General features: G+C 42.5%; 1 protein-coding gene across 4 annotated transcripts in view; it reads left to right on the forward strand.

The window, feature by feature from the left end:
* Positions 1-18783, forward strand: part of LOC134880921 (voltage-dependent calcium channel subunit alpha-2/delta-4-like) — a 49552-nt gene extending 30769 nt beyond the window's left edge. For 2 of the 4 annotated variants that reach the window (XM_063907983.1, XM_063907984.1), the window contains 13 exons: positions 5855-5916; positions 7793-7807; positions 8034-8078; positions 8775-8837; positions 13833-13903; positions 14218-14293; positions 15056-15108; positions 15203-15258; positions 15705-15725; positions 15973-16090; positions 16290-16410; positions 16647-16724; positions 17531-18783. In XM_063907983.1, coding sequence (XP_063764053.1) covers positions 5855-5916; positions 7793-7807; positions 8034-8078; positions 8775-8837; positions 13833-13903; positions 14218-14293; positions 15056-15108; positions 15203-15258; positions 15705-15725; positions 15973-16090; positions 16290-16410; positions 16647-16724; positions 17531-17632 — 881 coding nt within the window. In that variant the 3' untranslated portion in view covers positions 17633-18783. The remainder of the gene's footprint in view (positions 1-5854; positions 5917-7792; positions 7808-8033; positions 8079-8774; positions 8838-13832; positions 13904-14217; positions 14294-15055; positions 15109-15202; positions 15259-15704; positions 15726-15972; positions 16091-16289; positions 16411-16646; positions 16725-17530) is intronic. The other 2 variants (XM_063907991.1, XM_063907999.1) reach the window with 1 other exon arrangement.
* Positions 18784-19178: the final 395 nt, after the last annotated feature.

The raw sequence follows: 19178 nt of genomic DNA on the forward strand, positions 1-19178 counted from the left end.
GTCCCCTGGTGTGCGTCTCTCTTTAGTGTCCCCTGGTCTCCAGCTGTGTGCGTCTCTCTTTAGTGTCCCCTGGTCTCCAGCTGTGTGCGCTCTCTTTAGTGTCCCCTGGTGTCCAGCTGTGTGCGTCTCTCTTTAGTGTCCCCTGGTCTCCAGCTGTGTGCGCCTCTCTTTAGTGTCCCCTGGTCTCCAGCTGTGTGCGTCTCTCTTTAGTGTCCCCTGGTCTCCAGCTGTGTGCGTCTCTCTTTAGTGTCCCCTGGTCTCCAGCTGTGTGCGTCTCTCTTTAGTGTCCCCTGGTCTCCAGCTGTGTGCGGCTCTCTTTAGTGTCCCCTGGTCTCCAGCTGTGTGCGTCTCTCTTTAGTGTCCCCTGGTGTCCAGCTGTGTGCGTCTCTCTTTAGTGTCCCCTGGTCTCCAGCTGTGTGCGCCTCTCTTTAGTGTCCCCTGGTCTCCAGCTGTGTGCGGCTCTCTTTAGTGTCCCTGGTCTCCAGCTGTGTGCGTCTCTCTTTAGTGTCCCCTGGTCTCCAGCTGTGTGCGTCTCTCTTTAGTGTCCCTGGTCTCCAGCTGTGTGCGTCTCTCTTTAGTGTCCCCTGGTCTCCAGCTGTGTGCGTCTCTCTTTAGTGTCCCCTGGTCTCCAGCTCTGTGCGTCTCTCTTTAGTGTCCCCTGGTCTCCGTTGTGTTGGAGCTTCTTGCAGCGTTTGGTTTCTGCAGCTTTCAGTAAACTGCTCATGTTTCCTCTGCTGAATGTTGTCTAGATGCTGCATGTGTTGAAGAGCTGCTGCAGATGTTTCTGCAGGAGTTTTGATTTGAGTTTCTATATCTGCGTCCTCTCTGAAGCTGCAGCACTCTTCGCCTGATGGAAGAGGTTTTGGCCGTTTGCACCTTTCGGCCTCCGTAAAAAACGGACAAAAAACAAAAGTACACTAAAGCATTTTTTATCAGGGATTTCCACTATTTAATGTCCTTATAGTTTGCATGAATACACACACAGGACACACACTCTGCATCACTTTCAAAGGCACATTCAGCATCCACACACACACACACACCGCTCACCATCTGCTCTGCAGGTTCAGCCTCCAAACAGAGGAAGGAAACAGAAACTGGTGTTGCTCTGCTTCATCTGCAGCGCTCCGCACAGAAGAGTCTGAACTGCAGCTCGTCTATGTTTCACAAAGAACTAAATCTGAACCCCCGAACTGCACTTGATCTTCAAGGACAGAAACGAGTCTCGACTTAGAGACGCATTCCTCGATAAAAGTAGAATCAGAAAGCGTCTTGCAGCCACGAATCAGAAGCTGGAGTTGAGTTTTATTCCCGGGGCTTAATGCAGCTGTTCGTACTGCTCCTCTTCGTCCGGATCGCTGCTCCACTCTGAGCACCTATACACTGGCTGCTGTGTGTGTGTGAGAGAGGGAGGGGAGAGAGAGAGGGAGACACACACGCTGCCACTAATGCTTTGTGTGTGTGTGTGTGTGTGTGTGTGTGTGTGTGTGTGTGTGTGTGTGTGTGTGTGTGTGTGTGTGTGTGTGTGTGTGTGTGTGTGTGTGTGTGTGTGTGTGTGTGTGTGTGTGTGTGTGTGTGTGTGTGTGTGTGTGTGTGTGAGAGAGTGTGTGTGTTGCACTGAGCGTGTAATATGCATTAAAGCAGAGTATGACAGGAATAGCAGAGTGTTGCAGCTGCAGGCAGCGTCTGAATGAATGAAGAGGGGGGGCACACTTTGTCTTGACTCAAACTCTCCCTCAGTGCACACGGTGAGCAGGCAGTGTGTTCATGTCGTGTAGTGTTGTCTTGAATCAAACATGGAAGATGTGCCCTCACACAAAGTCACGGTCGCCGCTGTAAGCTAGCAAAGTTACCGCTGGCGGTAGGAAATCCTTAACGGCTGCTTCACTGACCCGAGAAAATGAACAGTGACTTTCCTTCAACACCACTTTTAAAGATGGCTTTCATTAGATTTGATTTAAGTGTTAGATAATCCATAAAGACGTGTTATTAATTCTAATATTTGTGTTATAGAATAGGGTTAGGGTTATGTGGATTCTGAGGAAATATTAAATCTGAGTCATTTTAAATCTCAGAATTCAGTACCAAACCCACTTTCTGACCAGAGTTTGAGTTTACAGAAAAAACTCCGAAAAGTCAAAATTCACAGAAAAAAATAGTAAGAATTCTGTGACAAAACACAGTCAGTGTTCAGAGGGAGTCCAATCTTTGGTTTGTTGTCAAAATTCAGTGAAAAAAGTCAGAATGTGAAGAAAAAATATCTGAATTTAGACAAACCAATTTAGTGGTACCAATAATAAATATAGAATAAAAAACGTCTAACTTTGATTTGTGTATGTTTTCCCACCGCAGCGTCCCTGCTCTGGTTTCAGACAGAGGGTGAAAAGAGGAGCTGCAGCACAGGCAGTATGAGAAACATAAAGAGCGTTCTGAACATTAAAGCGTGGAGACATGTCCCAGGAGAGACTGAGACGTCCCAGGAGAGACACTGCATAATATCTATTAATATATGTGAATCAAACCCTAAACTCCGACAGTGTTCTTTGCAAGGAGCTTGTAACATCTCTTATTGACATGTGTTGCGAGGTCGGGACCTGACATGTCTAACATGTAAATTCAATATGTTTTGCAGGCATCATTTGCACAGAATCTAGTGCGTGTTAGAAAACCCAAAATGTTCTTGTTACTTCACTACATTTAACTCTGGACTACAGAAAGTTGATTGAATAACTTCTAGATCCATTCCAACATAAAACCAGAGTGAGAGACACGTTTGAGATGTGTCTGCTCTAATTAACGGGAGTATTTATCTGAATAAGTGACAGAAAATGAGACTAAATTGTGACTTTTAAAACCGATGACACATGCTCCGTGTCATAAAAGACCCAAATAAAATGTCATATCTTTGCTTCAGATCATATAAAATAGGGTAACCCTGTTCTGATCGCTGTGGTGGGAATTATCTTGTTGCAGAAAATTCACAACAAAGTCAACGAGACGTATAAAAAATGCACGTTAGAGATAAAAATAAAAGCGTGATTCAGCAGCAGACCTCTGAAGGAACACATCCAGGGAATCAGAATTTAAAACGCACATGAATTTTTAAAGAAACACCCATAAAGTGTGAACAGCGGCTGGCTGAAAATTGGATTATAAAATGTTAATGTCCTCAGGGGCGCAGCTTAAAAAGATTTGACATCACAGGAGGAGGCAGGACAATAACCAGGCAGGTTTATCATCAGGAACTCCTCGTGCTCGCCGGGGAATATCTGGGATTTGTCGCGTGAGACGATAATAAAGGTGTTTTTGTCCCGGGCGGGGGGCAGACTGCAGCAGCTGCAGCGCTGCAGGGCGGCGATAAGCACGCTGCTGACAGGAGAGGAATAAAACAGCGGAGCCGCAGAGCTCTGAGTCTCCAGGGATGGAGAGTCTCACCTGAACAGAAATGCAGCGTCACCTTTCTGCACATCCTGCTGAGTCACAACACACACAAACCCCCCGCCCTCAGCACACAGCAGCAAGAGTTTAACCTCTTCACATGCATATCCTGTCACTCAAGCACTTTGTGGTTCATAGTTATCTAAAAATGGGGGATAAACGAGGAGGGGGAAGAACAGAAACTGATAGACAAACTCTCCTAGCTTTGTCAACACGTGTCAGAAACAACTGAAGTTTGAACTTTTTTTATTAGATATTTATTCTGGTTTTAATGAATCAAGTGTTAGTTAATCCATGGAGGTTTTATAGAGATGTGTATTGTCTGTGTTCTAGGGCCACATGTGGACTCAGGAAAAGTGATTCTGACTTTTTTCTGAAAATCTCAGAATTCAGCACCAAAGCGACTTTCTGACAATTAGAATTTACAGAAAAACCTCAGAAATATTTTCTTAAAAATGTAAAAATTCAGAGAAAAAAGTCAGATCTTTTCTTTTTTAAAGTCTGAATTCAGTAAAGAAAAGTCAGAATTATAAAAAAAATATCTAAATTTGGAGAAAAAAGTCAAAATTTCCCCAAAGAATTAAAGTACGAATTCTGTGAAAAAACAGTCAAAATGTGGATTAAAATGATCAGAATTCTGTTGAGAAAATCTCTGTTGTATCTCAGCCTGGATGCTCATTTCTTTGAGTGCTGACAGAGCAGCTACAATGTTAGCTTTGCCCTCATCGCTCCAAACTGTGGAGGAAAAACCTGTTTTACAAATCAACCTGAGTTATTTCTGCTTCGTTTCACATTTTCTCAAACTCTCAAAGTAACCTCCACAGTAAGGCTGAAACAGAGCTGGATTCTGCATGTTTCTTGCTGCCCTCTGGGTCCATTAACTTCAGTCGTTAGCAGAGAAATTAAATCATAAATTAAATCTGTGAGCCTGCAGACACTCAGAGATCCCGTCCAATCTGCTGGCCGTTAGGAGGATCGGGGGGGGTTCACATTCAGACCAGCATAATGTCTCCAACTGCTGCAATTCAATAATGAAAACGGTTCTTCTCACACACACACACACACACACACACACACACACACACACACACACACACACACACACACACACACACACACACACACACACACACACACACACACACACGGGCCTCTTGTGTGCGGGTGTTATTGGAAAGCGGTGCAGCTGTAAACCTTATTTCTGGTTATTGAGCTTCTTGTTATTGAGCGTTTCCCGGACTGCAGACTCTCTCCGTGCTGCAGACCACCAGGAAGGAACCGCTCTCTGTTCAGAGTGTGGAGGAAATCAGTGACAATAGAAACATTATCTCAGCTTCAGTTCATTTTAAAGACACGATTTATGCAGTTTGTTTGCTTCCATAGCAACAAATATTACATTTCTGAAGTCAACACCAAGAACAGAGGAGGGTTACTTCCATGTGTTGTAGGTACCAACTTTTCTTGCCGACGTTTATCTGGTCAACTATGGCACTCAAATAAATATTTTGAGGGGGATTTAATTGTGCCGCAGTTGCAGTAAAAAGGAGGGAGCAGCATGGATATGAAGAGTACAATGGACTGAATTAGATTTGTACTTAAGGAGCCTTTAAGTATTTGTTATTGTTCTTTTTCTATTGTCTTCTTTCTCTAAGATAGTCGCCCAGGCACGCTTACATGTGACTACGTTAACTTCATTAGCTACGTTAGCTGCGTTAGCTTCGTTAGCTGCGTTAGCTTCATTAGCTACGTTAGCTGCGTTAGCTTCATTAGCTACGTTAGCTTCGTTAGCTGCGTTAGCTTCATTATCTACGTTAGCTGCGTTAGCTTCATTAGCTGCGTTAGCTTCGTTAGCTTCATTAGCTACGTTAGCTGCGTTAGCTTCATTATCTACGTTAGCTGCGTTAGCTTCATTAGCTACGTTAGCTGCGTTAGCTTCGTTAGCTTCATTAGCATCGATAAAAGTGATATCATTTTTTGGAGATGAGTCTAGAAAAAAAACTCACAAAACCAGTTTTCTTCTAAAAAAATAAATAAAAATGTAATTTTTATTAATTTTTTTCGAGGAAAAGGCAAATCTAATCGGAATTCTGATAAAGAAATTGGAATAAAACAGTCTGCCCTTGTTAAAATCCTACCTGCATCATGTGCATATATTATGTGTCTGTCTTAACTTGTCTTTTATGAAGTATGTCGTCACTTTGCCACAATATTTGACCAAAAACCCGAGCACCATCCCCTCTGTTTACACAGCTTCATTAGTGAGGACAGGACGGAGGTGAACTCAGGGGCAAATTGATTTCCTGTCCTCCTCCTCCACAAACAAACAAACTGTTCAGCTCTGCAGAGTCTTTAATGTGTGTGTGTGTGTGTGTTGTGTGTGTGTGTGTGTGTGTGTGTGTGTGTTTTCTATTTTTAGCCATCGGGATACAGATGTCCTTGGAATTGCTGGAGAAGAGGTTGTGGGCCATCGCCAAGCAGGTGAGCAGGAGTCACATGACACGATCCCCCGAAACCCAACACGCACGTGATGACTAACTCTAAACCCGAAGACAAAAAGACAAACCTGGTCTTCAGGGGGAACTCACGAGGGAAGTCCCTGGTTATGTGGCCAATTAATCAGACTAAAAATGCACCCATAGCCGTCCTGCAAAACTGCTCGCCTCCTACAGTTCCTGCATGTATTTAAATTAGGCTATATGCAAACTGTCCTACACATCTGTGTTCAAATTCCATAAAGGAGGAGCGGTAACGTTAGCTTTAAGCTGCCGGTGACTAATTAACAGAGCACAATACCATTGACTTACATCATGATGCGTTCAAGCTCCATTCAGATTTAGACCTTTTTTATTTCACTCACTTCAGCACGGTTCAAATTAAAGAGGTCCTATTGTGCTTTATGGTGTTCCCTGTCCTGTAGTGCAGATTTGTAGTGCATGTAAATGGTCTGCAAAGCCCTGAAAATGAGCAGAATAGGGCCTCTTTAAATTCCGTGGTGGAGGAAAGTTACCTGTAGGCTTTGGATGATCCATATTTCTGTGACAGGGATATTAAAAAGGGCAACATGTGATTTAAAGAAAGTTATTTCTGTGGCAAATCACTCCGGTGACAGCCCAGTTTAAACCAAAGTCCAGCTGAAATCTGAAGGGAAACATGGAGGAAAGTTTCTGCTCACAGAGTCGGCATGAACAAATGATCCCGTTATAATCCTCTCGATTCAGAGGTCATTTTTCCAATTTCCATTTTCCTTCATTAGGGAGCAGAACCCATTAATTGTGTATTAAATCCCTTTGAGTTTTTTTTTAGTATTTGAAGATTAAAGATGAAGCTGCTGGATTTGACCCTTCAGAGACCAAAGTGAAGATTAATGCTCCTGTTTTAATGTGATTTCATTTAAGTTTCCTCTCTATAAGAAAGCTTAAGGAATAACTTCAATCAACGGTCTAATTATAGACCAATCAGACCTCTGGACTGACGCTTATCCAAACCAAGATGCAGATCTACCCCTGAAATGTAAAAGTGATGCCAGAAAACAATTTCTCTGATGGTCAGAAAGGGTTTACTGAGTCCAGAAATATGGAGATGGGGTCAGATGTCTGATCAGACAGCAGAGACAGCTTACGGAGAATAAATAGGGGATGGATGTCCGGTGGGTCTGCGGGGGACGAGTGGCAGGCAGCAGGCTGACACTGAGACTGAGATTTCTGATCCTTTCTTTACTCTCCTTTTTTCTGGAGAGGAAGTAAAGGAACCGGAGCTCTGGATCTATTTGTTGTTGGACGTGCAATATATGACTCAGCAGCTTTAAGACATGAAGACACTATTATTGTCCGCTTGGCTCTGATGCAGGAGTTTCACCTGAAAGTGGGCGGGGCTTAATTTAGACAGGAAGTGACGTTAGCGCCTCATGCTATATTTCACTAGAAAACAAACCTGGAGGCTAACATGCTACGTTGGTGATGCTGCAGATAAGCGTATTACTTACAGCGGACAGATGTGACTGACAGCTGACGACGTGAACTCAGGTTAATGCAGCGTTCTCACATTCATTTCAAAATAAAAGTCAGTCTGGATCGAGGCTGCTTCTCTTCTATCCCTCATTAACCGTCTGTCTTCTGTCTCTGAGAGTATTCATTACCTGTATTCCTGTCCTGTTGCATTTATTTCCCTGCCTGAGGAAAGCTGTCAGCCAACATTTTTTACAGGCTTTTATTTTGAACAACACTGGTTTACTCTCTGTCTGTGAATATTTGATATCAAGTTGTTAGGTTGTTAAAAGTGTGTAAATGGTTGAATGATTCTTGTATAATTATCTGTCTTTTCTCCGCCTCCTCCTCGCCTCCTCACCTGCTTCCAGCCCAGCAACACAGATGTGAGTGAGCTCTGGATTTTAGTTCAGTTTGTTTAGAGATCTCCTCCTCAATGTTCTCCCTCCGGCCTGATCAGCTGTTGTTGACTACAGCAGGTTAGAGTTTGTGAAGGAGTTCTGACTCCAGGTGTTTCTGTTTGTGATGACCTCTGACCCTCCCTCCCTCCTTCTCTCTCTCTCTCTCTCTCTCTCTCTCTCTCTCCCTCCCTCTCCCTCTCTCTCTCTTCAGTGTTCCACCATCGAGGGAGTTTGTCCTCTGAGCTGTGAGAGCATCGTGAGTATCTGTCTGACCCTCAACATCTGTCCTCCATCTGTAAGACATTAACACTTCATCTTCCTCCTCCTCCTCCTCCTCCTCCTCCTCCTCCTCCTCCACTTTTTTCTCTTTTTTCTCCTCATCCTTGTCTTCCTCCTCCTCCTCTTCCTCATCATCTTCATCTTCTTCTTCCTCCTCCTCTGCCTCCTCCTCATCCTCCTTCTCTTGCTATCCTTTCTTTCTCCTCTTCTTCCTCCTCCTCCTCATCCTTGTCTTCTTCCTCCTCCTCTTCCTCCACTGCCTCCTCCTCATCCTCTTCCTCCTTCTCCTCCTATCCTTTCTTTCTCCTCTTCTTCCTCATCCTACTACTACTTCCTCTTCCTCCTCTTCCTCTTCTTTCTTTTCCTCTTCTTCTTCCTCCTCCTCCTCCTCCTCTTTTTTCTCTTCTTCCTCTTCCTCTTCCTCCACCTCCTCCTTCTCCTCCTATCTTTCTTTCTCTTCTTCCTCCTCCTCCTCCTACTTACTCTTCCTCCTCTTCCTCTTCTTTCTTTTCCTCTTCCTCTTCTTCTTCCTCCTCTTCGTGTTCCTCTTCTTCTTCCTCCTCCTCCTCTTCCTCCACCTCCTCGTCCTCCTTCTCCTCCTATCTTTCTTTCTCCTCTTCTTCTTCCTCCTTCTCCTCTTCCTCCTCCTCCTTCTCCTCTTCCTCCTCCTCAGGATCTGAACTGTTTCCTGGTGGACAACAATGGCTTCGTCCTGCTGTCCAAAGACAGGAGTGAGGTAAGACATTTTATTTAAAGATGCTGATTAAGAACTCCTCGATCAGATAGTTGACGGAGCTGTGCTTTGTACAAGTAGAAGTAAAAAGTACCGTTTCCAACAGTCAGACTTTTGAGGGCTTGGATCTGGTCGTGAGAGTTTGGGAACCAAGCGTTTTTTAAATCCTCTGTAAATCGAAAGGGACTCTTTAACCTCCGGAGAGACAGGAAGTAGATTTCTGTGGCTCAGTTCTGTTTCCCCGGATCATTTCAACCCGCTCGCAAACATCTGGACGCCTCGCAGGACTTAGTGTCTTTAATCTGTGTGTGTGTGTGTGTGTGTGTGTGTGTGTGTGTGTGTGTGTGTGTGTGTGTGTGTGTGTGTGTGTGTGTGTGTGTGTGTGTGTGTGTGTGTGTGTGTGTGTGTGTGTGTGTGTGTGTGTGTGTGTGTGTGTGTGCCTGATGACATGATGCTGCAGGTTTTATCGCTATTAATACGAGGTAATGCGTCTGAAAGAAGTGACTGGCGGGGATTTTAAGGAGAGGATAGATGAACACATTAACGGGCAGTGAGGTTTTGATGTGCTTTGTTATTTGTATTATATTATTTGCACATTTCACAGACTTTGGAGAGTTAGAAAACACCCCTAACTCCCAAAAATGGACAAAATAATATTATTCCTCAAATTGCCTTCATTTTGATCAAACAGTTTGCCGTTGTTTAGTAAAACCCCTTTAATGCTCACAGATAATGTAGATAACTGCCAGAATATAAAATCATGATATAATTACGTTAGTTGAAATGATCCTACTTCAAATTATTCACAAAAGACAAAACAAGGAACCAAAAGTCATGTAAGTCTTATAATTCTACCTCTTTTCACCCTCCGTCTGAAACCAGAGCCCAGTCTGCTCTGATTGGTTAGCTGGCCGACTCTGTTGTGATTGGTCAACCGGTTAGAGATGTCCTGCCCCTTAGCCTGTCAAGTTCTGTACAAAGTTTGGAGTGCCAGTCAATGGAAGCGCGAGAGAAAGTGTATCCTATTTGTTATCAGCGCGATACATATGAATTCATATTTCAGTTTTCTCTTTTGGCCTTAACGGGCTTCCATACATCGCAGATCACATGAAGCCTTTAAAGAGAGCAGACCGCCGTCTGACAGCTGCTCGTTACCTCGGATTAACTGTTAAGAGCCGTATTACTGAGGATTAATGCCACACACACACACACACACACACACACACACACACACACACACACACACACACACACACACACACACACACACACACACTCTGAGTTGATGGACAGGAGGACCTGTGATGTTTGACCGCCGGCTGCCAGCTGTGCAGCAGCAGCTGGATCAGATATATCTGTCGGGTCAAACAGACCTCCAGCCTCTGCAGAGCAACTCTAAAATCACCTCTTATGTGACCTGTGAGCCGGCTGTAAACACACAGCCACCTTTATTTAGAGATAACCTCATAAATAATCCACGGTAACCCAAGAAGAAATGTAAAAATTCATGTAAACAATTTTTTTAAAGCATTGACAATAAATGTTGAAATGTTCCCAAAAGCTTCCCCCAAATCTGCAAAGAAACCAACATGAGGATCTTAAAGAATAGGATGTATTTCTGCAGATTAAACGAGCCATAAAGGAGGTAAAATGAGCTCCGTGGATGAAAAACATATCCCAAAAGTTTGTGGAACATGTAGGAAAACATTTGTATTTGAAAAATGTCCGTTATGAACATCCTCGAGAATATTGCAAAAAAATGTTTGAATGTAAATCTAAAAGATGCCTGAAATTTGAATGGAAAAAAACTCAAATATATGTGAAACATTTAGGGAAATATTACGCAAGACATATCTGAAACGTTGTCCTGAACAAATGTGAAAAACATATTTAATAAACATGTACAATTTCAAAGAATAAGTGAAAAAAACCTCTGAAATGAAGAAAAATGGACAGAAAAAATGTGCAATTTGACTTGTATTAGCCTTGAATCTCTCTTATGTATATTGGCCTCCTTCAAAGGCAACTTTGGGATGCTTTAGTGATGAGTTTCAGGACATAAATCCATGTTGTGCTCAACCAGAACCCTCTGATTGAGCTGCCGGAGGGGAGGGTTTGGATAAAGTATTTTCTTTGTAAATGAGAGTAACTTCTAAGAAGAGCACATCTCTCTCTTAGAGCGCGTGTGGTGAGTACACACAGCGTCCGCGGCAGGTTGCAGCGCAGGATCATATTCCCCTGCAGCTCGTTCTTCACGCTCTGCATCGTCGGCTGCGTCCTTACTAAGCAGATATTATGATAAAGTGCTGCCTCCTCGTTCTGCTGAGCTCCGGACTTTGCAGGAAGTTTTCCTCGTGGAAAAACACCCAGAATCCTCCCGCAGTGGTTAAGGGGGTGGATGGGGGGGTGCAGCTCGTAGTGTTTGCAGGGCACGGTAAATATTTAATCAGCTCAGAAATGAAGTCGCTGCTGACTAAAAGAAACGTGTCGTAGGGAGGAAGAGGGATGTGCAGGTCGCTGATGAACACTAAATATTGCCCACTGTAATGTTCCGCAGTGATGGATAGAGACCATTAAAGCCCATTTAATGCATCTTTAAACTTCTACCAAACTGCATTTATCAGCTGTAGTTACTCACAGATATTCATCCCTGTGTTTCTCCAGATGACTTTGAATGTTTCTGATAAACTGAAGGACAAAGGGTTAAAATATTTCAGATAAACTTAATGTTAAATATATGTTTATAAAATGTCTGAAAAGGAAAATAATTCTGCAAAAGTTTCCTATTTTATGTGAAAAACATTCCAAAGGAACAAGTGAAGAACGTCTGAACAGCATTTGATGATCTAACAGGATATTTTGCATTGCTGCAGATTAAACTTACAATTTACAGAACTTAACAGCAGTTAAATACTGACAAAGAAAAAATGTGAATTACAAGAATACTGTAGGCAAGTCCCTAAAAGTTATTAAAAATGCCTCAAATGTTCCTAAAATATTTGTAAAATGTCTGAAAATTTTTTAGAAATATATTCAAAAAACTGTCCCAAAAATACTTGAAATAATTCTGAAAGGAACTTATTTAAAAAATATGTAAAAGTGATCAGAAATGATTTCAAAACATTCACACAATAATGTGAAAAAAGTTCAAATGTTAAAGAATCTACAAAATCACCGAAAAGATTATTACAGATTATGTGAAATAAATCTGGAAACTATCCTGAACAGAATTGTGAAGTGCGTCTGAAAAAGATCTGAAAACAAGTGAGACACCTCCTCAGGTTCGCAGCAGTGACCCTGCAGAACCCCCCTCTGCTGCTCCCGGTAAACAGAGGGTCAGGTTTTTATCCGGCCTTTAAGCTCAGCCTGCAGAGAAACCTCCGAGGATTCTGGGTAAAATCCAGGCGGAGACAAAGTGAGATCAGCAGAACAGAGAGAGACAAAACGCTCTGAATAATTCAGACTGCTGCAGCAGAGGGCCAGACCGCCTAAATCTCTCTTGAACACCAGCTGTTGGTATTCCTGCTGCACCCTCACAGGGTCTGCTGCACCCTCACAGGGTCTGCTACACCCTCACAGGGTCTGCTGCACCCTCACAGGGTCTGCTGCACCCTCACAGGGTCTGATACACCCTCACAGGGTCTGCTGCACCCTCACAGGGTCTGCGCACCCTCACAGGGTCTGCTGCACCCTCACAGGGTCTGCTGCACCCTCACAGGGTCCCTACACCCTCACAGGGTCTGCTGCACCCTCACAGGGTCCCTACACCCTCACAGGGTCTGCTGCACCCTCACAGGGTCTGCTTCAGTAAAAGTAGAAGTACTCAGATCTTGTACTTGAGTAAAGTAGAAGTACTCAGATCTTGTACTTGAGTAAAGTAGAAGTACTCAGATCTTGTACTTGAGTAAAGTAGAAGTACTCAGATCTTGTACTCGAGTCAAAGTAGAAGTACTCAGGTCTTGTACTGGAGTAAAGTAGAAGTACTCAGATCTTGTACTTGAGTAAAAGTACTCAGATCTTGTACTTGAGTAAAGTAGAAGTACTCAGATCTTGTACTTGAGTAAAGTAGAAGTACTCAGGTCTTGTACTTGAGTAAAGTAGAAGTACTCAGATCTGTTACTTGAGTAAAAGTACTCAGATCTTGTACTTGAGTAAAGTAGAAGTACTTAGATCTTGTACTTGAGTAAATTAGAAGTACTCAGGTCTTGTACTTGAGTAAAGTAGAAGTACTCAGATCTTGTACTTGAGTAAAGTAGAAGTACTCAGATCTTGTACTTGAGTAAAGTAGAAGTACTCAGGTCTTGTACTTGAGTAAAGTAGAAGTACTCAGATCTTGTACTTGAGTAAAGTAGAAGTACTCAGATCTTGTACTTGAGTAAAGTAGAAGTACTCAGGTCTTGTACTTGAGTAAAGTAGAAGTACTCAGGTCTTGTACTTGAGTAAAGTAGAAGTACTCAGGTCTTGTACTTGAGTAAAGTAGAAGTACTCAGGTCTTGTACTTGAGTAAAGTAGAAGTACTCAGGTCTTGTACTTGAGTAAAGTAGAAGTACTCAGGTCTTGTACTTGAGTAAAGTAGAAGTACTCAGGTCTTGTACTTGAGTAAAGTAGAAGTACTCAGGTCTTGTACTTGAGTAAAGTAGAAGTACTCAGGTCTTGTACTTGAGTAAAGTAGAAGTACTCAGGTCTTGTACTTGAGTAAAGTAGAAGTACCAGAGTGTAGGAATACTCTGTCACAGTGAAAGTATTCTAAATGTTCCTCCAGTGAAAGTAGAAAGTACTCTCCTCTAAAAGTACTTAAAGTAGCTGACAGTAAAAGTACTCATCCTGCAGACTGGTCCCTGAGTAAAAGTACACACCTGGCCGCAGCGCTGCGTAGCGTAGCTGCTCGGCTCCTGGCTGACGGCGGCCTCTGGAACAGCCTGTGTTATAGAGAGGTCGATCCTGTGACCTCACGCTGTGTCTCTGCTGTCTCAAACTAAGAACGTGTTTCTGTCTCAGGTGGGTCGGTTCTTCGGGGAGGTGGACGGCTCGACGATGGCGTCGCTGATCAAGATGGGGATGTTCAAAAAGTACGACGTCAGGGGGCTTCACTTCATTCATTTCAATCTGATTCTTTCCAGAGAAATATAGTATGAGGGCGCATAAATGACGGCCCCCGCCCATTTTACTGAGTACTTCTTCCTCCTCTGTGTAAAATACATTTGAAGTATTTCTTATTTCAAATTGAGGTTTCAAAAATGTTGAAAACCACCTGTAGGATTTTATAGTACCTGGTGTACGAAAGACTCTCCTCTGCAAGGCTGTTTCTGAAGTGTGTTTGTGTGTTTGTGTGTTTGTTTGTTTGTTTGTTTGTTTGTTTGTTTGTTTGTTTGTTTGTGGGCAGAGTGTCATTGTTCGACTACCAGGCGATGTGTAGGAACAGCCATCACCACGGCAACAGCGCCCGGCCTCTGCTCAGCGTGAGTTCAAACTGTTCCTGCTGCATCAAACCTCACTGAGTTGTCCCAGACTGTGGAAAATACATCCCCCACTCATTTAGCAAATCAGAATATTATGAAGTATAAAATAAATAACTTTAAATAAAGATATTTATAGAAACACCTAAAGTAGTAATGATATAAATGAATAAAGGACAAGATATTTAGAAACACCTTCAAACTTGAAGATGTCAAATCAAACAAGTGATGTGAATATATGAAGCAGGTGAAAGAGTGTCTGTAAAATAACAGACCGTAATGTTCATTTGCACAGTTCAGATAATAAGAGCAGCTCTACTCAGTGAAAGGGGTATGATTATTAACACATGTTTTTAGCAGTTTTGGGAAATGTAATCACCAAGTTGAATTCAGCCTTTTTGATATAATATCCCCACTCTGAGATCACAGGAACATTTTCCATGTTAGAATGAATCCATTAAATGAAGCGATTAATATAAACATATAAGAAGTAAGAGTATGTAATCATAAGAGGAAATACTAAAAGAAATGTAGGAATAAAAACCGGAGACCTTAAAGGAAACGCTCTCATGAAACAACAGTTTGATCGTTCATCCATTTCAAATGTCTTATTAACAAACAGCTTCCGGACCCTTTATTTCTGTCTTTAATTCTTTTTAACGTTTAAAATCAAACTATCTTAACTGTGTTCAATTAATGAACGCCACTTTATCAAAAGCCAGCTCAGATTCAGTTTGACTTTAAGAGTTCCTGTTTCTCCGGCAGCCGTTCTACGCCGTCGCTGCGCTGCTGAAGTGGATCTTCACCAACGCTCTCATGTGAGTCTCTATTCCTCTGTGGAGAAGAAACAGGAAGGATTAGAATATATATTAACCGAGTGTGTGTGTGTGTGTGTGTGTGTGTGTGTGTCAGGTTCCTGCTGGAGTTTAACTTCTGCGGCCTGTGGCACTCTGATTACTTTGTGGACGGTAAGACACTGCACTCATCACATGTCACACATCATTAATATACGTGTGAATAAAGTAAATGCTTAAAGTAAAAGTAGTCTTTGTGCAGAGCGTGGTATTAATGAAGTTATATAAGGGCATGAATATACTGCTCACCGTGGATGGGGAGGGGTTATACCATACTCAATACTCTGGGTCATACATTCATAATCTGAATCTGCAAAGGAACCCATGAAGCGTGTTCAACTGATTTACAGTGAGAGGGACAAAGGACAACATCAACACAAACATGGAGACAAGAAGACAAACAAACCAAATTTAGTGAAGTAATAATAAGGCTACATAACGAGGGGGTCAGACGGGTGTGTTCGTTTTCTCCACCTCATCACTGTCTCTGTTTCATACGGTCGACTCATCTTCATCTCCACCTTCATCATCATCACTGTGATCCATCTTCATCCACTCAGCCAAGGCCGGCTATCATACCAGTGAGTACAGGGTGTGTGTGTGTGTGTGTGTGTGTGTGTGTGTGTGTGTGTGTGTGTGTGTGTGGACATTGTGATGTTTGCCATTCATTGACTAGATATTAAATTAGAAGGAGGTTTTTTGGTTAAATTCTCACAAGTGTGTGTGTGTGTGTGTGTGTGTGTGTGTGTGTGCGTTTGTGTGTGCGTTTGTGTGTGTGTGTGTGTGTGTGTGTGTGTGTGTGTGTGTGTGTGTGTGTGTGTGTCTCAGGTCACAAGACTAAGAAGGTGGACGCTCTGCAGCCCTGCGACACGGCGTACCCCGGCTTCATGTATGACTCGTCGGTCAGAGAGGCAAACAGCCTGATCAAGTGTGGACGCTGCCAGAAGTACGACACACACACACACACACACACACACACACACACACACACACACACACACACACACACACAGTACGTAGTAGGTGGTTTTCACACTTGTTAAGGAGTGATTGTTCATTGATTGGTTAATTGAATCGTTAATTGGTTAATTGAATCGTTAATTGTTGGTTGAATCGTTAATTGGTTGACTGCCTGGGTGTTACAGGATGTTCGTGGTGCAGCAGATCCCGGACAGTAACCTGGTTCTGGTTGTTGCTCAGGCAGACTGCGACTGCTCCCGTCAGTACGGAGCCATCCCGCTGGAGCCCAAAGAGATCAAATATATCCTTTATTCACTCTCCTGCAGCGCCCCCTGCTGGACACACCCTGCCACTGCAGCCGGGACACAACACTACGGTAGAGCAAGATTAAATGCAAACAGAACATAAACTAAACTCTGCACAGGATGTTCTTTAGGACACATCCATCGCCTTTAAGTAAATGTAATCAGATTAGATTCAGATGTGCAGTCTGTACGAGCCGTGCTGGGCCGTGTGTTCTCCTTGACGTCAGTGAACATAACGCCACAGTGAAGTGCAACCGGATGAAATCCCAGAAGGTGAGGAGGAGACCGGAGTCCTGCCACTCCTACCACCCTAAGGTCAGTGTCTGAACACACACACACACTCACACACACACACACACACACACACACACATAGTATGTGGATTCCTCATAATCTGTTGTTTTTTTCAGTTTTCTCTGAAGTCTTTATTTTTATCACATACTTTTCTGTGACGTACCACCCTATGACTTTCATTCCCCCGACATACTGTTTTTCAGGTTGTTTTTCAGACACTATTCTCGGGGTATTCGAATGAAACTCAACGAGGTCCAGTTTCCCTTAATCAACAACTGACTGAAAAATCAATTCAAGAACACTTAACATTGAACCATACAGAAATACAATGCTGTGGATATGTAGGATGTTCTTCTCGGGCTGCATTCAAAACAGAAAACAGAAAATAAATCTAATTGGAATAATTTGCTCAATTTTAGAAAAATAAAACCCCGTCTTGTTTTGACGTTCCCTTTCTGTCCCTCTTATATCCCACCCCCACTTTCTTTGGTTCTGTGAGAGGATTGAGCTCTGCGTGTCCTGTCAGGAATAACATTGCTTATTTTCTGGGAGCTCAGTTCAGACGTCAGTGGATGTGCCCACAATAATTCATGTACTGTACTATTAATCGTTCTTATTTTTGACAATCTCTGACTTATTTCAACATTTTTGACAAACTCTGACTTATTTCCTGACATGTCCACAGGACTTTTCCTCGTAGCACAGTACTTCTGACACACAAACACAGATCTGAGTCACTTCCACACAGCATGAATGACAGTTTGTTGATAATTAATAAATAAAGACTTGTTATATAAATGGAAATGTATGTCTGTCTAAATTATCAGGAAAACGCTAAGGAGTGCGGCGGGGCGGCGTCCATCCTCCCGTCTCTCTGCGTCCTGTCGTCCTCGCTGCTCGCCTCCACGCTGCTCCGCCATTGGACGTAGACGGACCAATCAGGAAGCAGGATAACCAAACGTCCAGCAGGTAGCCAGAGGAGGGTATTCACTTCCAAACAGAGACTCACAGCGGTGGATCTAAAGGGCTATTCCTCTTTTTTTAAGACTCTTCCTGAATTAGTATTACAGAGGAACAAGGAGGCGTCACTCTGATGGAAATCTGACGGACGGACGTGCAGCTGGAGTGGCTCTCCACTCAAAGAATGTATTGTCTGTGTAGCTTCTTTTTATACAGAAATATTGTACACAAAATACACTTTTACATTCAGAACATCGTCAAAGGTCGACAGGAAACTCAGAGGAGTCCAAAGCAGACGTGTTTTTGTGGATTCATCTCCTGAATTCATCCTCACAGCACTTCCAGAAGATTAATACCAAAAACACGTCTAGATTTTTATAAAACACATCAGCCACACGTCACACTTTGGAAGAGATTTCCTGGAGAATCCTCTTGATTTTTTAGGGGAGAAATGAAAACTTTTCCCGGTTGTTTTTGTAATTTGAACCTGAATTTGGTTTAAAGTTGCATTAAACAACATGTTTGTATTTATTAGTTATTTAGAACAATAGTTTCAACACAATTTAAATGACTGTTAGCGTGTGAAGCAGGTTGAAACTACACCATGAAACAGTCATTTCAAACGCTGTAATGGTTAGACCTCTTTTAAAAACACACCTGTTTGGTTTTAAAGGCGTGTTTTCAGACCCATGAATTAGCAGAATGATTGTAACTGGGTGGGTTTCAGGCTCCAGTGGTTTGACATATTACTGGTAACAATTTCACATTTTTAATGAACCATAAATGCAGTTTTTTGGTATAAAATTGACTTAAAAATAATGATAAAATACGCTGGAATTATTACATTTTATAACAAATCCTCTGTCAAAGGTAAATCATTTTACTTTCCTTAAACTCGTTTTTTTACAGTTATTTAACGGAACTTGTGGTACTCATAACCTGGTTTATTCTCATTATTGTGTCCGATCTTCGTCATGCAGGTGTTGTTAAACTCTGTTGTAGAGAATCAGGAAACGTGACTCAAATTAGCTAAAAATGAACCATCATGTCTTTTTTTTTTTCGATTTCCCAAATCTTTTCAGAAAAGTTGATTTTGATTATTAATATTGCAGCTCCTACATTTTCAGACTGTAATCTTTCAGATTTTTATATAAAGAATCTTTATTGTTCAGCTCTTTGTGTTTGCTGATGTTTTACAGACAGCAGATTTAACACACACACACACACACACACACACACACACACACACACACACACACACACACACACACACACGGTTAAACTCACTTTACACACAGCTCATGTTAAGGATTGTGTGTGTGTGTGTGTGTGTGTGTGTGTGTGTGTGTGTGTGTGTGTGTGTGTGTGTGTGTGTGTGTGTGTGTGTAGCAGCTTTAGGTAATAAGATGAACCCTCCTTCCTTCCCCTTCATGCAGAGACGTCGCCCCCTGCTGGTCACATGCTGTAACAACACCCGTGATTTTAAACTTAAAACCTTTGATTTTGAGGAACTAA

The sequence above is a fragment of the Eleginops maclovinus genome, chromosome 2 (genome assembly GCF_036324505.1).
Source record: "Eleginops maclovinus isolate JMC-PN-2008 ecotype Puerto Natales chromosome 2, JC_Emac_rtc_rv5, whole genome shotgun sequence".
NCBI lineage: Eukaryota > Metazoa > Chordata > Actinopteri > Perciformes > Eleginopidae > Eleginops > Eleginops maclovinus.